Source organism: Perna viridis, chromosome 1, assembly GCF_037379345.1.
Source record: "Perna viridis isolate PV_CMFRI_1.1 ecotype Kerala chromosome 1, ASM3737934v1, whole genome shotgun sequence".
Taxonomy (NCBI): Eukaryota; Metazoa; Mollusca; class Bivalvia; order Mytilida; family Mytilidae; genus Perna; species Perna viridis.
The window spans coordinates 51,773,333-51,797,731 of NC_142445.1; the positions used below are offsets into that span (position 1 = coordinate 51,773,333).

Below are 24,399 nucleotides of genomic sequence, written 5' to 3' on the forward strand. Positions count from 1 at the left end.
TGAAAAATGAAGACAGGGCGTTTCAAGGCATGTTCCCGCGGCAAACCTACTATAATAAATGTTGCATTTCAAATGTTACATCGAATTAAAAAAAAAATCATACTACAATATTCAACATATTAATCTAGGTTTAAGGCAGTACTTAGTCAGCATAAGCTGATACCGGGAATGAAATAAATAATACCAAACATTTGATAGCAGAGCATTGAATGCACAGTGACCGTAAAGACACTTTCATAAGGATATAATATTCCTGTCCCTAAGAACAACCAATGCTTCAAAAATCAAAGTCTCTAAACTATAATTTAGTCTTTTAATCTACCTATAAAGTACCAACATAGCAGTATTCTAGTGCTGAGGAAGATGATAGAAAAGAAACTATAACTGCAATATTTTGTATCACATTTATTTTATACGTTCTATAACAAAACAGAATAACAACCAAATGGATTTGTATACAAATAATAATCTATGACAAAAAGCACATATAATCAATGATATTACTATTGCACTTTTAACATTCACACCACTCAGGAATGCATAACAGTAACCAGAAGAGGAAGATATATAAAACTGAGTCAAATTCTAGTACCTACGGTCTGTCACATTCCTAACCAGAAGAGGAAGATATATAAAACTGAGTCAAATTCTAGTACCTACGGTCTGTCACATTCCATGCCTTCACATAAAACCAAGACAAATGTACCAAGTACTCTACAATTACATTTTTTTATATCTATAATTTAATGCACCAATAATCTGAATAAATATATACTAATTCTTCTAAAAGCTATCATTTCATATAGGTTTGTTATTTAACAATTCATTATAGTGAAATGGAAAAGATACCCTAAGAAGGTGAAAAGCGTGGAAATGTTAATTACAATATACTCTTCTTCTCGCATCGATATTTTCTCCCTTTTACCTCAACAATAAAACCACAAAATGCAATCACTTGGCCACATACATTTCTAAGTATTGCTGGTGATAATGAATACTTTAAAATCATTTTGAATCCCTGCTTTGTATTAACTCAAGTTATAGGTAGCTCTTTGACTTATTGATATGATGCACATTATAGTACAAGAACTTGAGATTTAGTATGGAACATAAATCTTCAATACAGATAAAGTACTATTAACCTATTCTACCTATATCTAAAACATAACTTCATTGAATATATTATTTAAATACCACAATTATTTATGCATGACATAATACACTTATAAAAGAGAGGTATAAGGCTGATTTATCACCAATATCTTCAGTAAAACATGAAACTTTCATTAGATTTAAGAATATTACATCATTTGACCTCACTTCACATTAGACCAAGATATCAACTAGTATATTACAAATATACTCCATTAAATTGGCATGATAAGGCATGGTTAGTCAATGGTTGATTCATTTTGGAATATTCCTTTATATAAAGTTAAACAGAACTTATAGATTGTTCAGTGTAATTTACCAGTCTATATAGCTCTTCCTAATGTTCTCAATATCATATTCTGATATTAAAACAATTTTTGTTCTCTTACAGGTTTCAGATATTATTTTCCCATGCCAGAACGCTAATGGCTACAAAGGGAGGTTTAGTTAGCCATAAAACCCGGTTTATCCCACCATTTCACTTTGAAATGCCAGTACCAAATCAGGAACACAGTGGGTATATTCACTTTTCTGGTTTCTGATGTTACCAGTTCATGTATTATTTAATATTTCCCTCCGATCTGGTAATTACATTTTTTATCTGTTTTTCCATATAAAAGTACCTGACATTGTATCCAGACAATATAACAAATATTACTCCCTTCAGTTTCTGATTTTTTATCCTGATATAGGACAAATGTATTTTCCCCTTAAAATCCTGATAATATGGGCAATATTTTCCCTTAAAACCTTGATAATATCATATTCTTATGACAACACTATTTTTCATCAAAATTGTTAATTCAAATCAACATTATCAATGCAACCAACTTTTACAAAAATTAAAACATACATTTTAGAATCTCCTCTCATTTTTATAAAATACTAATGTTATTTGAATGGATTACACTTTTGAAGATGTAGAAAATATTTACACACAAACATACACATTCAGGGCATCCTTCAATTTGACAACAAATATTTGAAATACTTTGTGGTGCAACTATAAAGAATTCTTGGCAAGCTGTGTTAACCTTATCAATCTAATTGTTTTATCTTAGGGCTGGTAAATAATTCTTCCCAAATATTCCTGATATGAAAGTCAATGTGTACAACACTGAATTCAAGGGTCTCAAGAATTGTTAAATCTGTCATTGACCAAATAGACTATTCACTTAATGTGTTTTACTTTGAAGAATTCCTAAAACATGTGCAAGTACATTACAAATAAATGCTTTATAGAAAAAAATTATGATGGTAAGTTTAACACAGCAATGATAAAATGCAACTCCTGGCAAACTTTCTAAACTACAGGTGGTTTATTAATGCAAAAAGATTGCATATACAGAGATACAGTATATAGCAAAACATAGATATTTAAACTGAACCCAGAATAAGCCAGCACCCTGTCTTAGTAGAACATGGAGTCCATTTCTGTTAGTTTTAATGCATTTTGAACCTGTATAAAACTGAAAAAAAAAAAACTCCAGTCAAAAAGACAGGTTTCATTATATTTTAAACTAGAAGCTTTTTTATCTGCTTGTAAATCTAAAAATTGGTTATAAAACTGGGTATTGAGAGAAGTACCATTTTTCAAAAACTTTTACAGGCATTGTGAAACAGAGATTTCCCATATATATACCATCTGCTTATGCCTAAAGTATAAAGTATGGCATACCATAGCCTTAAATAGAAAGAAAGAAGTAATGAGGAATATATCAAAGAGACTACACTCTATCAAGCACTGAAAAAAAAAACCCAGCTGTGGGCAGTCTATGCACCTTCAATAGAAGAGCCAAGACAGTGATCTACATGTATATGTAGAAAATAATTGCTGGTTTCTGCTTTAAAATATAGAACAAAATCGTCACAACATTCAAAAATTTTGCTGAATTTCATTCTACTTAAAACTGTCATGTACAAGTATACATCAAACCAATCACACAAACCATCCACTAGTATACAAATAACATATCTATATCTCAATCATATAGGTTCACAATAATACAATAATGTATTAAATAACTTAGAAGTGAATTACTGTCAATATGGTTAAAAACAAATACACATATCCAGTTCAAAGGTCATATAACGTTTGGGTTCTTTATTAGTTAACTTTAATTTTGAGCCAGAAAAAAAATATATATAGTTCTTTGAAAAAATTAAGAGACAGTTTTATGCTCTTATTTCAACTTGTTAAGTTAAAAAACTTATTTGTTTAAGTTTGTATATACCTTCCCTTTGTATGATTGAAGTATATAAACCTGACAAAGAAAACAGCTCATAACTCATCCAGCAGAATGTTATGGCAAATCATAGCATAACTGTGCTTAAACATTTGCCTGTACAAAAACTAAACCTATTGTAAAAAAAAAAACAATGAAACAGTCATCTCAGTAACAAAATAAAAAAAATGTGGATGAACAGTATAAAAACTTCATTGTTCCAAAATGTCCAGGTTTAAAAAGCAAACATGTTTTTGACAGTTGCATAATGTGATACATAAATGTTCAACAAGGGCCAGACTAGGTCTCTGTTCATGTGGTTGTAGTAAATTTTGTACTTGATTGTGATGGGTGAATAGTCAATCTCTACTAAGTATTGTGTATGATGGTAATAGCCAATTTTTGACATGCTGGAAAAGTTAATCTGATTATGTTGCGGCCCATATGATAAGTATCAGGAATATCAGTACGACCAAAACAACGACCAGTAGTATACACTTCTTTCTTCTGCTCTTCTTCTGTCAATATAAAACATAGATTGTAACACTTTATCTTATTGTTTCAATGGCAACAAATAAGCAGTTTGGATGCAGATAAAATGAATCATTCAAAACAAAACTGATAAAACATGCAGGAAACAGTAGTACATTGTATAATGAAAGATTTGAATCAAACATAATTTTTTTTAAGTTACATAGTGATGAATAGAGAAGGGTCTTTGAACCATAATAAAAAACAAAAAACAAAAAAAACAAATACAAATACAACTAATTGTTCAAGGAAAACTAAGTTGCTTTAAATATCATAGCACTATTAAAGGCAGTTTAAGTAAACTTCAGTAGACAGTTTAGAAAACTCTGAAATTGTAACTTGAGTAGATTATGGTTGCATTTTTGTGGCACAAATGTTTAACTATACACAATAATCAAACTATCTAAAACTTCTTTCAACATGTAAGTATAGTTTTGTCTTCATTATTTACTAATTAAAAAACATGAAGTAGTTGAATCATACCTTTTACTTATTTGAATAAACTGCAATTAAAATAATCGCAACAACTGCAATTACTACCAGTACTATAACCAAACATATACATTTTTTTCGTCGTGCTTTCGACTGAAATTAAATAAAACTAAATGGTAAAACTAAAACAAAGAAAACATGTAACACAAAGGGCAGAAATAAATTAAGGAACAAAACAAAAAAATAAAGATCAACAAAGAGTACATAAAACATAGAATATATTTGTCTGCCTACCTCATTGGTTTTGATTAAATTAAGCATGCATACTTTCCTTAAACTTAAGGCTCTCAAACTCAGAAGCCTGAATCACTCACCTGGTTCACCTTTTGTCTTTCAAGGGCAATAACTCTAGATACGAGTCATCCTACAACTTCTACACAAAAAAAACTATCATATGGATCATTACAACAACCCAATGTTTTTTTCCTATTTACTATAGTTTTCAAAATATTGGATAAAATCTTAAAAAGTAAAACCATAATTTTTGGCTTATGCTAACAAGGAGTCCCACAACCATGACTCAGTGGAGACTTCTGTAGGCCATATCATAAGTATAATTTAATCAATTGAACGTTTTTTCTATCTCCTCCAGTTTTTGAGATGTTAGCTAAAAACTGCAAAAATCATTTTTGGCCTTTCAAGGGCAATAACTCTAAGTGTTGTTCAACGACTTCCACCTAATGGAGACTTTTGTACAACTCTCCAAGCTGAAGAAGGGATATCACATTTTTTCCAGTATCTCATACAGTTTTTGATAAATATGTAGAAGTTGGTGACTTGACTGGTGTTGTCTAAAATAGCAACCATGGCCATGTTTTACCCTTGATGAATATAATCAACAATTATCAAAGTAGAAACCCTAATGATGCTGGTGACTAAGTCGGGTAATTATCCATGAAGAAGATTTTAAAAGTAAATTCAACCACCACAAGAACAGACTCCAAAGAGATGGCAATAGCACACATGGCTTTAGACCAGGTGAGCTAAAGACCAACTTTCATAACCTTGTTTGGTGAGTAAGGAAAGGGTAAACATTTGGTAATTTCTATCACAAGTTTTAAGGTATTCTGTTCAATAAATACTGAGCAACATCAATATTTTAAAAAAAGGCAAAAATTACAACAAAGAGGATGAGATGGTAGCTACAACTTAACAAGCCTACTTTAAGGGAATGATAATAAGTCGTTAAAGAATCATATCAGTTCTTCCAAAGCAAGTTGATATTTTGCAGAGTAATATCAGAGGATTACAACTCCGGAGAAATTCATGCTAGTTAAGATGCTTTTTTTCCAAGTTGCATATAAAGCATGCACAACTTTTAATTAAAAAAAGGAAGAATATTGAATACACAGATCTACAACTTTTTCCAAAGTAAAAGAAAGGTTCCCTTGTATAACACTTCCCATAGATATAAATGAACAGGCCCTAGAGCCACAAAACTTGAAAAATCACTTAAATCTGAGAAAATTTTAACTGTTTGTGATGTCATCAATTTCAAAGACTTTGATTAGAGTCAGCATGAAAGTTAAGAATATTCTCAGACTTGAGTTAATTTTTAAGTTTTGTGGTCCTGGGGTCAGGTCTGAAAAAAGTGAAAGAGCAAAGACAAATTACCCCTATACATGTACATTCTTTTGGTTTTTCACTAGGTTCATCATTATATTCCTCCTTCAGTGATACAGACATTTCAAGCTCTTCCCCTTCAGAGGAGTCCTTGGGATATGGGATATATATGCAGGAATTTCAAAATAGGATAAAAATGTCAGAGAATATATAATATATGAACTAATATTGACAGATAAGGGTAAGTCACAATGCCTCTGCCATCAAGACTGGGCATACCTTACAGAGATAACATAAGAGATTTTTGTGTGACTTAGAGGCCTTTATGTGGGAATCTAAAAAAAAGAAGACAAAAACCCTGATATTTTTTTTTAAATTAAGCAAGTCTTAAATTTGAATAAGCTGTTCCTGTATTTAGTTTGACTCTACTACTAGAATATAGGTATCAAAATTTTGACAATTGATGACCCTCTTTGCCTTGGTCTAACAAGTCCAATCTGAAGTTGAACTAACAAGTGATCTGTTAGTTTTAAAATAATTTCTATTTTACATTTCTTGGGAAAGAGATATTCTTTGGCGTTTTGGGGAGTCATCAAACATATACTTCCTTATTTTCCACTGTTAAAATATGCCTATTTAAAAAGAAGGTTGGACAATAATTAAAAGAAAAACATACAGTCAAACCTCAGTAGCTCAAACTCCAAGGGGACCATTGTAATGTGTTCGAGTAATTGGGAGTTCGAGAAATTGAAGTTTGTATCTTTCCCGATTTTTTTTCCTTGTTGGTCCGAGTTCGACTTTATTGTTAGAAATTGCTTACTTCCTATGAAGTTTTGTTAGTTTGTGGATCTTTTTCACTTGATTTCGGAAGATTATGTTAAAAATGCTGTGTTCCCTTTTAACGTTCAGAGTTTGAGTTACTTGGTCAATAATTTGTTTTCATCCTATTTTTTAAAAATTTTTTCATTATAACAACTTCGGAACATTCTCAAACTTCAATCAATGCTATATTAACATCAAAACTACCTAATTAGTGATGACTTAAAATTACCTGTAATTAATTAAAATGACTGATTAATGATAGGGTTTCAGTTTTCACACCTTTTATTACCCAACCTGACAAAATGGCTGATGAGTTCACGTTATTGAGGGTTATTCTCTAAGATTTATTACCAAACGGACCGACTAGTCAGTTCGACTGTTCGAGAAATCCATGGTTATTTATATTGATTTTATAGGAGAAAATTTTGGTACTTTGAATTGTGTTTGAGCCATCCAAGTTAGAGCAAGTGAACTTGACTGTATATTCCTCTGAGAACTAAGTAATAAAGTACATCTGTATTACTAGGTTGGACTAGAAAAGACTGTTGGAACAAGGTATTAAGCTGTTACCTGATATGATGCTGCACTAGCCAGTTGTTTGTTGCCCTCATGCACTTGTATCTGTGCAGTTTCCACATTGGCTTCTATACTGTCTGTAAAAAGTAATTTTATCAAATACACAGGATTTAATTTAAACAAATGTAAAAAACGGAGCTAAATCTTTTTTTCACCAATGCAGCATAATATAATAATAACTAATGAGTTTCTGAAATGCCAACATTAAATGGGTATATAATTAATTTTCCACATTACATCTTTTCCATTAAATTAGCACTTAGATAATGATATGTCAAGTTTATCTAGACCTTTTAAAAAATATCAATATCATTTAAAACTTGTAAATATGCACAAATATTCTAGTTTAAATCCTTCACATAAATTTGCCCATGAAATTCATTAAGTATTTGAAACTTATTCAACAATTGTCATGTATATCTTAAAAGATAACCAATAGTAAATGTTTGACATTTTCTTAACATTTGTTTTTTTCATTTGATAAATCTAAACTACACTTTAAAGACCAGACTGACATTCAACAAATCAAGCCCATGTACACAATTTAAACTCTCAAAAATATAACAATTCATTGTTACAACTTAAGTACCAGTCCATGTAAAATTCAGACACTGTCTAATGTAGAGGTGATTCATGGTGTATGAAAACCCACAGGACAATTGATGCTTTTTTGGTCTACATATACTATACTTTTGGGTAAAGATAGTCCTTTCTGTATTCAGTTCTGTACTTTTTAGAAATCCATACATTCATCTCCCACTAAAATCAACCAAATCGAATCAAATCAAGAACGACAACTCTTACCAATTTCCTACACAATCTATACAATTTTTATCTCAAAAGGGCAAGAACCAAATGACAAACTAAGACCAGTTTTGTGGTCTGTAACCTTTACCGAGTTAGAGATAAAAGTAAACATGGTGGGTTTTTGACATGCATGAATCACCCCTGTCTGATTTTTATAAAGACTGCTACATGAAAGTGTTAAGATCCAATAAACAGACATTGCATTATCTATTAATTTTCAAGTAGATTAAGTAGCAGTTTTTATAAAAATCAGTCAGGTGATTCATGCACGTCAAAAACCCATAAGAATCACTTTTGTTTCTAACTCAGAAACAGGTATAGACCACATACTCAATCTTAGTTTCTTACAGTTGTTGCTCTTTCCAGATGAAAAGATATGAATTGTGTATGGAATTGACACTTTGCAAGAGTCTCTTTTTGAATTGGTTTAATTTGGTTGATTTTATAAGGAGATGAATTTAAGGTTTTCTGAAAAATACAGACCTGAATACAAAAAGAACTATTGTTGTGTAAAAATATAGCTTATGTAGATGTAGACCAAAAATGCATGTTTTGTTTTGCTCCATGAACTCCCTCTTACCTAAGCATTGTCTGAATTTTATATGGACTGGTACTTAAAACATGAACTGCATATTTTGCATTGACTTCTGAAGAACATATCTAACATACCTAACATATCTCCTTGTTCATGAACTAACATTCCGAGATCTTTGAATATCTGGTTTACATCTGTTATATCCCTCTGTAAACAAAAATACATTTCTTGTCATTAAATTTCTACTGATATTACAAGTATGAAAAAAGCTTCTTGCCATCAGCCTCAGTGGAATGACTTATATAATGACACATTCTACTTTTGATTTACTGTAAAGCCGGTGGGTCAAGTGTTCATTTTTGAAAAGTGTGAAGATCAAAAGTTATTTTGTTGATAAAATTCATTGTACAGTAAGCTAAATAAAGTTTTTTTTCATGTCTTTCCTTAAACAAATTCTTATAGTTAATATTTTATTGCCAGACTTTAAATGACAAAAGAATTAATATCTGAGAATAATTTGTTTTCGAAATCAACTGGATAATGTGACCTTTGAAAATTATGTAAGATATTACTATGAAAAGACCTATAAAGCATGAATCTCTACTCACTAAACAAGAACCAAACTTTTTAAAATGTTTTTTATCTATCTGTATACAATTATTTTTTCAAAATTTGCGTTCGATTGATCTCCAATATAAGATACTTTGTCTCTCAGACACAGATAATTGTGTATTGACAGTATACCAAAATTTATCAATAGAAATCTTTGTAGTTTACACACTTTACTTTTGATGTATACCAGAGAAGAAGTAGATATGGTTTGTCATTTTTTCCCCTTTTATTCCAAAAATGAAGTTTGTCACTGATAAATTGATTTAAAATGTATTAGATGGCATTTGCTTGTGAATATATTGACCATTTAATAATGACTTAAGTATTAAATATTGATCTATATTATATAGTCCTGCAGTTTTCTTTTGTTAAGGACCTTTTTTTATAGGTCTATGGTACTATGGATACATGCATTACAATTTGAGCTAGTCAGTGTTAGAAATGACTAATAGCCATTACATGTGCAGGCCAAAATCTCACGAATGTATAAGGTTCATATAATTTTGCCAATCTTTTACAACTAAATAAGACGAATACTTCTTTTATTTTTGAAAAACGACGAAGCAGATGGACTCAGCTTATTTAAAAAGCTTATCTTGTAAGTTTTCATAGAGGAAAACTTCTGTCTACAGATAAATTGCATACACTATATACATAGTATAGTAAACAAAATGTTCAAATCAATTTATTTGATGAACTTTTTTTTAATGTGTGTGTGATGTAAAAATAAAATCCAGAAATCTACAGAAGTCATGGTCTGAAAGGCATCCTTTATGGGTCATCTTTGTGGCATTTCAATTGTTGAAAAAAAAAAAGAATCTAATTTATCTGAAACATATTCTTAGTTGGATCTATAGAATGATTACAAGAGTTTAAGGAAAGGGAAAATGTGTCTGCACTGCTAAATGGTTTAGAAAGACTTATGGAGTGATAAATTGATTGAACAATTCTAAAGTCAAGACAAACTGACCTTTAAACCATGGAGTGATATTACCATATTAAGTTACGGGTATTTCAAATATAATCAGTTTTTATTCTTTTCCTAAGTACTGGAATTCTTGATATTAACCAGGGGTTTTCTTAAGGAGTATCAAATGCATCAACCGCATGTTTTAAAATAATATGTTTATGAAAATGCGACATACTTTTTAAAAGTGTTGAACTACCTACCTCCAACTGTTTGATTGCATTTTCTCGCTCCTGAATCATTTCTAAATCCACATCTTCTTCCATTTGTAACACTTGTTTAGTCTGTGAAAACCTATATAATATTATACTAAAAATTAATTTCTAATAAAATCTATAAAAATATCGTGAACAAATTTCTAATATTGATTTTACATGCAAACAAGATCTAAATCGATTCTTTATTATCATATCATAACTAACACTGAGGACATGATTCCTCATTCACCTTAAAACCTTAGGACATTAAAACATTTTATTTGGTACAGGTAATTGTTTACACATATAGTAATAATGACCAAACTCCAAAAGAGAATACCCAGCTTCATGTAGATTTATATCTTGTTAACCTATTCAGTTAGATAAAATCCTGTTGCTGAGATCTGGCATTAACAATCTTAATCCATGCATATCTACATATGATACTCAAACCGCCTATTAAATTTCATTATACAATGTACTACATTGTACACTTAACTTTGAGAAAACGGTTAACTTTCACATCTACATAAAATGCTTAATCTTTCCTTATATTTCTCTAACATTCATGGCGAAAAGTAGGAGTTGCATTTTTATAAGTTTTCATCAAGTAAATGCCTTATTTTGGATTATCTCCCTAAGTAAACATCAGACACAGGCTTATCTCCCTTCATGCATATCAATCTTCTTATGAAATTGCATCAAAATTTACTGAGTGGTTTAGGTGGAGCTGTGCTTTCAAGACTTTTGGCAAACAAACAGATGAAACGATTGAAACAAGGGTTATTTACCTCCAAAAACTTTCTTTGTAGGGAGTAAAATAAATGCATACAACAACAAAAATATACCTACATTTTGGTAAAAATCAGCTGAAATAAGTATGGAAAGTGTTACGTTATTTCTACATATTCAACTTTTTAAATTTAAAATATACTATTGAACAAGACTAATGACACATCAGCATTATTCAGACATACCCTGGTGTGGCGAAATCATCTCTTGGTTCATCTTCATATGGTGACTATAATAAAATGAATATAAAATACATGTAGTTAACAATAAAAATGTGAACCACAAAAATGGTAAAACAAATGTAAGTGTGTAAGCAGTATTTTATAAGTTGTAGTTATACACATTTCAGCAAAACAAATAGAGCTGTTTTCTTTTTTTACAAAATTGTACCAAAGCAAAAAGATCTCAGTCAATAATAAACAGTATTTAAGTCAGTTGTTTCTTTTTTTTTAAAGTAAATAAAATACATAATTGATATTTACCCTGGTAGTGGAATGTGCCCTTGCCCGTGCAACACTAGCTTTCTCTTTTTCTGCAGCAGTTCTTTGAGTAGTTTGGAAGTTAGTTAAAGCATTGCTGAATTCTTCAGTATAACGATCTTTCTGCATTTTCCATTTTGACTACAATAATAAGAAACTTTTTTGTATTTAATAGCAGTGGTTAAAAAATTATACTAGCAAAACCACATAACATTATAAAAGTATAAGACTAGTCACTATTAAATCCAAACCATCAGAAATAATTCCTGGGGAGTTCATGATCCAAAAAAGTCATTTAAAATAAATTTTACAAGTCAAGCTATTTTCAATTACAAATTACAAGTTTGTGAGCAAGATCAAAAAGAGGATACTTCCCACTTTCATGTGGCCTTAAATAATATTAAACTCTAAGTTGGATAATCTGCCTTTGCAGCAATCTGATATTAAACTATATTTATGTACTACTACATTTGTATAAAATTTCATAAAAATCCATTCGGTTGTTTAGGTGAAATTGCAGTTTCAAGGTTTCAACATATTAATCTTTTTACTTGAATTAACTGCATCACAAGACATTTGACATTAAATATCTTTCTTTACTGCATGCCATGGGTCTGGAAACGGTAAAAAATGCTGGTCATTGACCGACAAATTTTGCAAATGTCCGACGACCATCTTCCAATATCGGACATTAAAAATTGTGAACCCTTATAAATTTCAGTCCACATGGTTTTATTCATGTATAAACATCCTGTCTACCTGTCTCCTAATTGTTTATTGGAAATTGACAGGTGTCAATTTTAGCCGATGTGCAGCCACCTGCAACTGTGATTTACCTCTAACTGATCAGCTGATTGCATAATAGACTTAACGATACACATGCAGCTCCATTACATAAACAAGTTAATAGAAGTGACTTGGACAATTTTCATACATTTATTACTTGATTTGTTAAGAAAAAGACTGAGATGTCCATCGATCATTTTCCCGCCAATCTTTCAGAGGTAACAAAAGCACATATGGTGCTGAAATTACGAATCAGTTGTAGTTTGTAATTATTAATTTGCCGATTGAATCTTTTTAATGCATTAGTCAACAGCCCATTTAAATCAATATACAGAATGTAATCCAGTTTTTTCATAACTCAGAAGTTTTCGGCTGTTTGCCGATGTGATGAAAAAGTCCGAGAAATACAATGTTTTGTTTACATGATGGAACGTCCACATGTGGTCTAAACCAAACTTGTTCAGATATTTTATAAAAGACAGCGTAAGTGATAAAATAACACAAATTCCAATATTTATCTTAAAATAACTACATGTACATGAACAAGTTTTTTTAAAAGTTTTTTTATCTGAGCAAGACTGACACAAACGTCTGCTGAAGTTTGATAAAATGACCGACATGGGCTGCCAAAATTTCAGGACCCTTGTTGCACACCTACATAACCTAATCTTCCTAAAATCCATTACGTGGGAAGAGTTGAAGGTTTTAAGATGTTAAATGCTTAAGTTAGATTATATCCCTTCACCGACACTGGTCAATAATCATATTCCTCCATGTACATTTATGACATAATGCATCACATTTAGTAGTTTTTGAGGAGCCGCATTTACAATAAAAAGACTGGCAGATAGGGTAATAATACCTCAAAACTTTGTAGGAGCAGTAAGACATGATAATCTGTGTCAGCTACAAAATAAAATTGTATTACCTGCTCTGATGGAGTCACATGTAGTCTGGAGAATGCTTTCAGATCTGTGTTTGTCTCCTTGGCTAATTGATGAGTATAATGTGTCAATTGATGACTGAAAATGAATAAAATTGACTTTAATGCTCCAAAGCAGATTTCGTAAAAGATACATGTTTATTGTATCTAGTTTTGTTGAATTTAAGAACATGTTGTTGTCAAATATAGACGGAAAAAATTTAAACAAAAGAATCAAGGAAACAATACTTTTAGCACCTATAAAATCCAACTTAACTAGCCTAGGTGTTTACTTAAAAATGATTTATTTAATATCAATTGCTGAAACATATATATACATGTACATTCTACTAGTATCGATTCTTACACTCTATCTCTGATTTCATTAGAATCTTGTGATGTACCTATCTGCCCAACAAGCCTTTGTATCTGTGACACTGTAATGATATGAAACAAGAAATGAACACATACCCACTCAATTTATCCGTTGATGAGTTTTATGTCCTGTACATGACTTTTTTTTTATAAATAATACTGACAGTGGCTACCAATATCATGAAAAACTTTATCACATATTTTTTGCAGTACTAAAGGTAAAATAATCTCAACAAATGTTCAGTCTAAAGTTAAAGAAGTGACGAACCAGAGTATCCATAACCTACTTTAAAATTATCACTTCGTGTGCAAAAGTGAGGGGTAAAACAATTACTAAAATGGTAAAACCATGTGAAACTCAACTTCAAGTCTCTGTATTTAGTATGATAGCTCCTGCATTTTTTTTGTTGTATACCGGTATTTTCAGACCTAAAGTAATTTAAGCTCACCATGAGTAAGCAGGTACAAACAGTATGCATCGTCTGTATCACTATCAATTAACCTCAAATTTATCTAGTCAGAAGTCAGAATATAATGCATCCCAGTGAGATATTTTAGATATTTTTCTATTTACACCCATAAATGACCAGTCTGAGGTAAACAATAACAACTGCTGCTTTTTATCTACTCTACTTTATTAAAATTTCTTAATACATGTACCATCAAAATGAGTGGCAAACAAAACTTTAATTGCTTGTAATGTTGAATGTATCCATTTGCATTTATTTGAAATAGACACAAAACTTATTCCACTTGCAACTCATAAGTTTATCTAATGGTTTATTAAAATTGTGGTCTCTAAGTCTTTAATGTACTCTAGTGTACATAGAATATTTGGAATAACAAGGAATAAATGCCTAGACATAAAAAATGTTTGAACATATAAACATATCCATTTTATTACCATTCTGTGTGATTTTCTGTATGTTACTTCCTATAGTGTTTGATAATCTGCTGAATTCACTACCACCTTCATTATCTATGAAAATATAAGACTTAATAATTAGATTTGGAAGGTTTTATAAATAAAAATAAATTTTTGGTTCTTCCTGAAAATATGTACATAGATTGTATGCTATGCACACATTTTGTAACATCAAAAACTTTTACAGCTACGAGTATATGTGTAACGTGTTACAGAACTTTCATACTGAAAGAATTAGACATTTTTTTCTATGAAATTATGTTCAATACTTTTCCTTGGTAAATTATTCTGTGCTTTTAAATTTTGCCAAAAGTCGAGATCAAACAGAAATTAACTCCTCATACTATGCCTGATATCTGTAGGTGGTAAAATTCAAAAGTTGGAGTTCCTCTCTAAGTGAGATATTTGCCTAGTTCTTGTTTTCACAACATGTTTTGACATGAATTGAAGTAATTTATTATGATTTTGAGCTGAAAAAGAAGACGGCAGAATTTCAGCGAATATGACTTAATCTACCACTTTGATATGGGCATGAAAGCGGGAGATTGTTGAATGTTTAATGACATGCTGGGAGGCCCCACAGAAAGCAGGAGACTTTAACACCTACAAAATGTATACTGCTTTCATCAAATATTGTGTATTTCTTGTGACTCTTAATCTCGACCATTCTTAAGAAGTATGATGAATGTTTTTTTTTTTAAATTTAAGTACTTACTCCTACCACCACCAGCTTGGTAAGATGAGAAACCATCAAACTCTCCCCTGCCATAAGAAGTCATCTTTAGGTATTCAATAAGATAAAATGCTACAAAAGACGTAACAAATTGACATATATAGTCTTTGTACAAGTACATGTATGTAGCATTTAAAGAGACTAAAGATTGATCAGTTGATGGATGTACTATTCAAATTTTCACTTACATTTTGTGAACAGAGTACAAAAAGTACCTAAAATTTTCTATCTAACATACATGTACATTCATTCATTGTAAGGGGATAACTAGAACATCAATAGAAAGTTTCATTAACCTTGCACAATCAAAATGTGTATTGGCCACACTGTAACTGAACTGTTAATACAGAAATAGGAGATATGGTATGATTGCAAATGAGACAGTCATCCACCAAAAGCCAAGCAAACCGGCCAAAATAAAGCATTTACTATTACTTTCCCTATTCCCTAATATAATTGCGGTACAATTTCAAAAATATCCATTCACATTTACTCAAGTTATTGTCTAGACATCATGCTATTATTTGTTTATGGTCCCCCTCATTCCTCAATAGTTAATGTCACAAGTCAACCCCCCCCCCCACAAAAAAACAAAACCTCCCAGTCTTCCTTTAGATGTACATGCTTGATACCTTGTGGTACAATTTCAGATATATATTCACATTTACTCAAGTTATTGTCCAGTCATAATGAAAATGCTTGTTTCTGGCACTTTTTAGTCACAACCCTCAAAACCAATCCCAGACCCAGGCTACATGTACCTTCAGTGGTAAATGGCATATTGTGGTATAATTTCATAAAGATTTATACACTTGCAGTCAAGTCATTGTCCAGACATGAAATGCCTACCTTGCTATGGACCACAACAACAGCATGATACCATTATATGACTGCATTTTTTTTTGCGAATGCACAAAAACCCACCACCGTCGCAGTGAAAATAAGTATCCAAGTAATTGGGGGTTAACCCTCATTTCAGGATATGCTACCAACATGTAGGAAATATTTATTATATATCTTAGGCTGTAAACTCTCAATACAGTGAAGAAAACAATCTTTGTATTAATGAAAGTAATTAAATGTATAGAACGGTATCAGCTAATGACATTTATAGAAAGAAGTGGCATTATGAAAATGTAAACAAAAATGAAAACGGTCAATGAAGTTGAGCTTACCTCGATTGTACTCGGTAATACGTGCCACTAGGCGCGATCAATGTATTCTGATAAAAATTGGCCCCCAAAAAAATTATTACTCAACAAGTTATGATGTGTATATTTTTAGATTAATGAGTATACAAACCTTTTTATGCTTCCGTACACACCTATCAAAGTACCTCCATACTATGATGACGTCAGTCAAGATAGATAACTACCATCTGTACACCGGAAGCTGGTACTTTTTAACGGATCGAAGATCAGCCGCCAGAACCTTTAGTAAAGCCTGATAGGTTATGCATTATCATACACTAAATAGTCCTATTTGCATACCCCATTTAGCTTCAAATACTAATAGGTCCATTTTATATGTAATCCTAAGTATATCGATTTTTTTATGCCAATCATTAACCAACCCAATAAGCAACTTTTAAACTAAATATGCTGATTAATTATTGTATTAACAACGATTCAATTAAAAATATTTCACCTCTAACCTCTTATCAGTACTTGTTTACCCGAATAAACCAGTCGTTCACTGTTGATATATTCAATTCAGACGCATGATGTCTAGGAAAACCCTGCGAGACTATAAAAAAGTTATCGATAATAGAATTGAAATACAATGCATAAAGAAGAATGCTTAGTACCAATTGGAAGAGCAGTCTTCAGATACTTCATGCAGGCCCGGTGGATCCAAATCTTTTCAAAAAGGGGTAGTGGATCCGATCAAGAAAGTTATATAAAAAGGGGTCCCATGCTATTATTTTGCCAAATCTTTCACAAAAATGTAGCATAACCCTCAAAACCATCCCGATGTATCACTCACTGTATTGTGTATTTTTATTACGGTTACCCTGGGTTACCGCTTTGTGACATCGGAAGCCCGGAGATGGCAAATTAAAACGAAATTTGCTTAGACGATGGTACAGGAATTTCGATAATGCATTTCTTAGTAATGGTTTCAGTTTATGGTATGGTGATATTGCTTTTTGTAATTATCATTCTATTTGGCTATTTTGGTCACGTGTAGAGATAATAGAGGTGCAGGTACTCCCGGGCCAGTGCATGTCCAGTGATTTCTGCACAAGACATAATTGTTGAAATTATATTCTAAGACTATTCAAATGGCGTTTATGTTAATGTGCGTGCCTCTGGAATTATGTGCCTAGATACTAGCTCTTTTACATGACACATAGGTGTCTATGCGATAACTTGTAGGGCTTAAGCTGTACAGCTTATCAACTAAGAAATGCAGTTGGCTGGTTGAGAGGGACATGTATCTAAGGAATGCTTTATTTCGATGATTGTGGCTTAAGTTTGAATGATTTGACAGACAGTTTCGACCTTGAGATCTTTAAATTGAATTTCGACTTGAAAATTTAGAAACTACAGGAAAAGCCAACTAGTAGTTTGTTGTTCAATGATGCAGAGATGGGGAGTTTTGTGTTTATTCACTGATTGATATTTTTGACCAGGAGGTCGATAAATTGAATGTCGACTTAAAAAAAAAAATATAGAAACTGGGAAAGGTCAACTGGTAGTTTGTATTTCAAGTACAGTATGTCGGATAGTTTTGTGTTCATGCTTCTAGGTATTCCATGAAAAAAGACATCGAACCTGAATATTACGCAAACTGGCGCACTGCTGCAATTCACCATGAATTTGGTGTGTGTTATTTTTTATGTCCATTATTATTCACTGTCTATCTTTTTGTCGGCCAATAACATTGAATATATTATATTTTTCATTGTTTGTACAAACACGTTAAAATATGAGAAAACCAACTCAAAAATATTTTGGTTGGAACCCATTACAGTCAATAGATAATAATAAAACTAAAATAGAAAAAAAACCACTTTTAATCAGACAAAGATCTGGAAGATTCTTGTAATTGAACATTAGTCTGATCCAGCATAGACGTAAGCAGACACTCTTTTTAGTTTTTTAGTTAACTCGTGTATACAACAAAAATACAGAAGTTTTATGCGGTCATTATAGCAAACTTTTTCGAGACCCGCGTTTTCATACTTTCAGCTCATTTGAAGATGTATAACGAAATCTGAGACGACTTTTGGTTTTAAATAATAAACATTGAACCGATTATTTTAGTGAGCATCTTGGACGTAAGTCTGATTATGAACTGACTTGTACTCTAATTTCGTGCGATACAGACAATCAACTAAATAAATATCGATTGTGTTTCTCTATTTTTTATTAAACAGTTCCATTATTTTCTCTAAATGGAGGCAATACAGTATATGCATGGTAGCATGGTTGACCAACGGTTTCAAAGAAATGAGGTTTTCCACATCTGTGTTATTTTTTCTCTAAATCAATTTAAGCTTGACTTAAATGCTCGTCTAGAACCAATCTATCAGTATGGTCATATAGGATTAATTTATCACACTCTTGATTTTCTTTTGGTGAGCATTATTGATGACATAAGTGCTCATTTTCCACTGATCATTATAGGATCATTATAGGAAGTAGATCATTTTGTGCTAACTGTGGAACTTGCCACAAAAGGGTATATTGTGGTTATGAACTCTATTAACGAATACTTTAGGAATAAATGGAGCACAAAACATCTAGCCATGAACATAGGTAGAAAGATGACAATAAAAAGATAAAACAGAAACATTTATATAAAGTTTTTGAATGTTTTATTTTACAGTGAAAATGTTTGAATGAATGGTGTTCTGTGTATATATCTGAAAAATAAATGAATCAATATTTAGAATTACAATGTCCATGATGTTTCTATTGCATTGTGTTTCATGAAATAGAACTACCGGGTATCGGGATTAATTTTACGGTAACTCGACGTTGAATTGTAAGCGCCATTTTGCAACATAATTGGATTAGACACATTTAACTTATATTATAACGAACATCTACAAATATATAAATGAACATAAATACGAAGTCATCGCGTTTACATACATTATAATTTGTTTTACATTTTTTTTCAATTTTTTGCAATTGTATGTGACCCTGCCCCTTCGCTATTTATAGTAAAGGGAAGTCTTGGTGATAAAACCAAAGTGTCATTTGCAGGGATCTAAACAATGAAGACATGAAAGTAGGCATACACATATATAGTGATGTAAGAGCTTATAGAAACCGCCTAAACTAAATGTCTTCAGACGAAATTAAACGTGCAGAAATTAAACTTGTTTTCGGATTGAATGAAACTTTCTTACATCAAAATTCGTCAGAAGAACGGATTTGGCTTAATTTCCTTCCCTTTTATCAAGATAATGCTAATAACTTACTGTTCAGAATTGTTCGGTAAAGTAGTTATTTCCCTTGCAGACTAGGCTGGTGGTTGTACCTCTTACTGGAATGATGTCTCCGACGGCATATTCTTTGCTTTCAAACCAACAGCCACCTAATAAGTTTGTTTTATGGAGATTAGTATGATTTATTCATTAGGTCATGTTTTTGTATCGAGAAATAACAACTGCATGCTTTATGATACATTGTCGACAAAGACAACCCATGGGTCTAAGATATAAGAGGAAAGGGAAACTATCACAGAGAAGTAGCGGTTTAAACTATTTTCAAAAGACTGAAACAAGAGCCAAGACAGTATTACATATATCTTCGTATATGTGATGCTTATCAAAGAATAGTATAGGATCCACCATAAAACACACAACAACAAAAAGGATCAATAAGAATTAAATATGAATGCTGCAAATAAATTCGAAAAAGGTTGGGGTATATAAATACCCACGGGTGAAATATTGTTAAATTCCCAGACACCTCCGTTAGTCCATGATATAGTGATCGATGAATTTTATCTATCTTCAAATTCACTTACTCTGTCCATCCACAGCTCTTTTATTTTCTGGACATATTCCGCTATATTAATAATAATAATAATAATAATAAATACTCTTTTTACAGATTTTTAACTTACGATAGAGGTATTTTAAATAATATTTTAAAAAAGTTTGAGAAAACATTATTTTCCCAAACAGATGAAATAAGCATTTGTCATTTTGCATCAAAAATGTTATTTTTCGTCTTTTTGCCAAGTGCCGACTTAGATCCTTTTGTTTTTGTTTTTCATATTGCCCAACATATCGTTCTTATTTGTTGCAAAACATAACACTCCAATATAGTAGGCAGGATTCCCTAAGTTTTAAGAACTTAAAAGAGCCCGATTTGACGTGTTTCTTTACATTTGATACAGATCGAGAGCTTGTTTTTTTACGTATGTAAGCATGATTGAACAGTTCAACTTGGGGATGAAATGGACTTACTACAAGGGAGTTATGTTACTGAGGTTGTTGTTTCCGAGGCATGTCATTTTACCCAAACAGGAAGGAATTATGATTTCCTCACTAGCGGCGTACACTCTGCCATCAAACAGACAGCCGTCTGAAATTTGTTCAAAATGAATTAGTGGTTATAAACAGTAAAACCACGAGTATTTTTCCGTCATAAATTCACAATTGTATATAGTAAAATTATTTGTAGTATTGAAGTATTTCATAATAGAATATAAACATGAAATATGAAAAAGATTACTGAAAATTATGGATTCTTTAAAATAAAACTGGGTGTGTACTTTCTAACGCAAACAATAGCTAAAAACAAAATTTTGACATTTGAATTTAAGGAAACATTTAAGACGTGAGTGATGCAGAAATATGCAAGACGTGAGGTATGTAGAAAAACAATAACAGCCTAACTTACTTTGTCCATTAACGTCTCTCTTATTCGTTGGACAAACTCCCCTGAAAAATGAATAAATGAAATGACTCTTAGCTAGACTAAATTTGTATCATAATGTTTAATTTAAATTGTTCTATCTAGAAAACTAAGAAAACCAACAAAAGACATGACTTGCTTTCTCTTTGAAATAACAAGGACAGTTCTAGGATTTACTAAGTTAAATTTAATTTTGGTTTACTAAATTTACTTTACATATATATTATAGTTCAAAGTACTTTATGTTCTTACCCAAGGGATTTTATTGCGCCATAGAGATTGTTACCCAAACACGTCATTTGTGCTAGGCAATCACCAATGGTAATGACGTCATTTTTGTTGTAGATCTTGCCATCAAACAGACATCCAGCTGCATTGAAGAACAAGACAAAGATACAAATACAAATACGGAAGATATATTTGATGAAGCAATAAATAAATAGATAAATAAATAAATAAATAAATAAATAAATAAATAAATAAATAAAAAAGCGACAAGTAGCACTCATATTGTAATAAAATTAAAATATGGTTCTAAGTAAATATTTTTACGTCGTAACATTTTCGAGAAATGTTCTGAAACTTTGATTGTATTGTCGAGTTCTCTTGCTACAAATAATATGGATAGTAAAATTAAGTTTATTTCCCTTGATCCTCGTATACTGAAGATGAACGATCGAAATGTATTGTCTCAGACATAGTCAATAATTTGACGAAATGACGACATACATCATCAGAAATCTTACGAAAAGAAGTAGGACTTCATCAGAAACTTTACGGAATGGCGTTAGACATCAGTAGAAATTTTCGATATGGTGTTAAGACATCATCGGAAACTTTGAAATAATCATAAACCATACGAAATGACGTCAGAAATAATCAGAAACTTTACGGAATGACGTTAGACATCATCAGACGTTTTACAAAAAAGTGTCAGATATCATCAGAAACTTTTCGAAAAGACGTCATACATCATCGGAAACTTTACGAAATGACTTACTTTGTCCGTCTGATCTTTTGACTACAGGGCACACTCCTCTAGAAAATCAAAATATATATGGCAAGCCAAAGTGGACAAAAATGAGCATTTTCTAATATTAAAAAATGATTTTTTAATATTACGAATTCATTTTCTAATGTTACAAATTCGTTTTCTAATATTACAAATTAAATTTCTTATATCACAAAACACTTTTTAATAATAAAAAAAATTGATTTTCTAATATTAGAAATGGATTTGTCATATTCAATTACGATTTTTTAATATTAGAAAATCATTTTGTAATATTAAAAAAATGTGACTGATTTTCTAATATTACAAATTCATTTTCTAATATAACAAATTAATTTTCTAATATTACAAATTTATTTTGTAATACTACAAATTCATTTTCTAATATTACAAATTCAATTGAACAAATTAGCAAGCTATAAAATATTGTAACGCCAAACAAAATCAATGTAAATAATATATTTTGATTTCACTCTGCATGCAATTCTCGATTTCACTGGTCAGCGGTGGATCCAAAACGAGGGAGGGTGCAGGAGGTTGGCACCCCTCCTTTTTGTTGGAAAATTTGTCATTTCCATGTATAAAATTAACAAAAAAATAGTAAATGATGATTTAGCACCCCGGCTGACAACCCCCTTTCAAAGAGTCTAGATCCGCCCCTGGTGTAACCATGCTGTTAAAACACATCTTAAGTTTTTACTTTTATAGAAAGGTACATTTAGAACCTACCCGTATTGTTTGAGATTGGCGTATAAATTGTCCCCCATACATGTCATGGCTCCAAGACAGCCACCGAAGATAATTTGTTCTCCGGCTGAGTACATTTTACCATCAAACAAACATCCTAAAATATATATAGACTTTTTCTTCATGCATACAATGAATATTTTGAAAGAAATGTCATACAGCTGTTCGGTAGAAAATTCGAACATCGAAACTGTGAAATTCATAATTTTAAAACAGAAGTTCCAATCAGAAGTTAAACATCTGTACAAACATTGCATTTATATACACACCTCAAAAGATACATTTTTAGAGTTACAAATAACAAAGAATAGTTGGCCTAACTTTAACTTCCAACACTATAACTTTAACTAATTTCAAAATTAAAAGTCGATTTTTCTGCGAACCCAAAAAGGTTATAGACAATGGTTTTATTAGTTAATAATATGAGTTAAGTTGAACACTAGCCTTGATTCTGTTGAAGTGCTGTAACGGCAGTAAGAGACAAAAGTAAAACCAACATGATGACAGTATGGCTTGACATAGATTAAGGAATTATAAAATCAGATCGCTGTCCTTTATAGCTTTGATTGTATAACCAGTCACTGTCACGTTGAAAATCATGCCATTCCAGAGAAAACGTGGATTATCATGCTTTACTTTTATCAGAGTGTGTCATTATAGCAGGACAACCACATGCCAGACAGTTATCAGTGACTGTAATCCATTTACAATTTGTCCTGGATTTGAGGCTGTGGAATGCTGAAGTGGCGTAATGTCAATTTTAATATATATCATTGGAAGAGTAATCAAGGGAACAAAATTCTAGCAGAAATCAAAAGAATATAACCCAGGGACAAAGACCAGATATAGATATAGAAAACAGACAAACACAACAAAGAACATAAAGTAACTAAAATAATACATTCAAAGTAACAAAAGTAAATGAGCAACTCGGACTCCATTAAAAACAGGGAACATGGACCAGGTGCCCGGAATAAATACCTTTCTATACATGACAGTATCGACAATAATAGAGGGTTTATATAGATGCACTAAAAGTTTTGATTGCGGCCAATTGAGATATATCAGTATTGTCTAAGAATAAAATAACTATTCTTACATCATCCTTTCCTTTTTTCTTTTGAAAATTTAATCATACTTCTTACATTAAGAATACAGAATAATTTTAAATAAGATATAGAAAACTTTAAGTTTAATAAATGGATAAAGTGATAAACGTAAATGGCCATACAAGCATTTCTGTTTTTAAACTTACAAAAAATTAAGG

At 31.3% G+C, this 24,399-nt stretch overlaps 2 protein-coding genes across 4 annotated transcripts; both read right to left on the reverse strand.

The window, feature by feature from the left end:
- Window positions 1-392: 392 nt before the first annotated feature.
- Window positions 393-16,901, reverse strand: LOC148629279 (syntaxin-7-like). 3 transcript variants are annotated; one of them, XM_088547359.1, is made up of 12 exons: window positions 16,794-16,901; window positions 15,474-15,563; window positions 14,738-14,812; window positions 13,826-13,895; window positions 13,465-13,558; window positions 11,754-11,891; window positions 11,457-11,500; window positions 10,486-10,576; window positions 8,838-8,910; window positions 7,356-7,438; window positions 4,392-4,493; window positions 393-3,895 (listed from the first exon to the last, which is right to left on the reverse strand). In XM_088547359.1, exons 2-11 carry the CDS (start codon window positions 15,535-15,537, stop codon window positions 4,395-4,397), a joined length of 831 nt encoding a protein of 276 aa, XP_088403485.1. In that variant the 5' UTR covers window positions 15,538-15,563; window positions 16,794-16,901; the 3' UTR covers window positions 393-3,895; window positions 4,392-4,394. The 3 variants fall into 3 exon arrangements, with proteins under 3 accessions (XP_088403485.1, XP_088403486.1, XP_088403487.1); XM_088547360.1 differs by lacking the exon at window positions 16,794-16,901 and adding an exon at window positions 16,667-16,785; XM_088547361.1 differs by lacking the exon at window positions 4,392-4,493.
- A 2,390-nt stretch (window positions 16,902-19,291) lies between these two features.
- LOC148629280 (uncharacterized) lies at window positions 19,292-23,889 on the reverse strand. Its single transcript, XM_088564751.1, has 9 exons — window positions 23,577-23,889; window positions 23,115-23,229; window positions 22,374-22,411; window positions 21,626-21,743; window positions 21,359-21,399; window positions 20,923-21,040; window positions 20,478-20,518; window positions 19,927-20,042; window positions 19,292-19,362 (listed from the first exon to the last, which is right to left on the reverse strand). Exons 1-8 carry the CDS (start codon window positions 23,650-23,652, stop codon window positions 19,930-19,932), a joined length of 660 nt encoding a protein of 219 aa, XP_088420877.1. The 5' UTR covers window positions 23,653-23,889; the 3' UTR covers window positions 19,292-19,362; window positions 19,927-19,929.
- Between the last annotated feature and the right edge of the window lie 510 nt (window positions 23,890-24,399).

What these genes read in the sequence shown, in the direction of transcription:
- LOC148629280 (XM_088564751.1), bottom strand. Translation starts at nt 23,652, where the DNA reads ATGTCAAGCCATACTGTCATCATGTTGGTTTTACTTTTGTCTCTTACT. An exon ending in AGCACTTCAACAGAATCAAG is followed by an intron (nt 23,230 to 23,576) that starts GCTAGTGTTCAA and finishes TATATATTTTAG; the next exon opens with GATGTTTGTTTGATGGTAAA. An exon ending in AAGAGCTGTGGATGGACAGA is followed by an intron (nt 20,043 to 20,477) that starts GTAAGTGAATTT and finishes CAAACTTATTAG; the next exon opens with GTGGCTGTTGGTTTGAAAGC.
- LOC148629279 (XM_088547359.1), bottom strand. Translation starts at nt 15,537, where the DNA reads ATGACTTCTTATGGCAGGGGAGAGTTTGATGGTTTCTCATCTTACCAA. An exon ending in CCAAGCTGGTGGTGGTAGGA is followed by an intron (nt 14,813 to 15,473) that starts GTAAGTACTTAA and finishes ATATTTTCATAG; the next exon opens with ATAATGAAGGTGGTAGTGAA. An exon ending in CTAGTGCAGCATCATATCAG is followed by an intron (nt 4,494 to 7,355) that starts GTAACAGCTTAA and finishes ATTTAATTTCAG; the next exon opens with TCGAAAGCACGACGAAAAAA.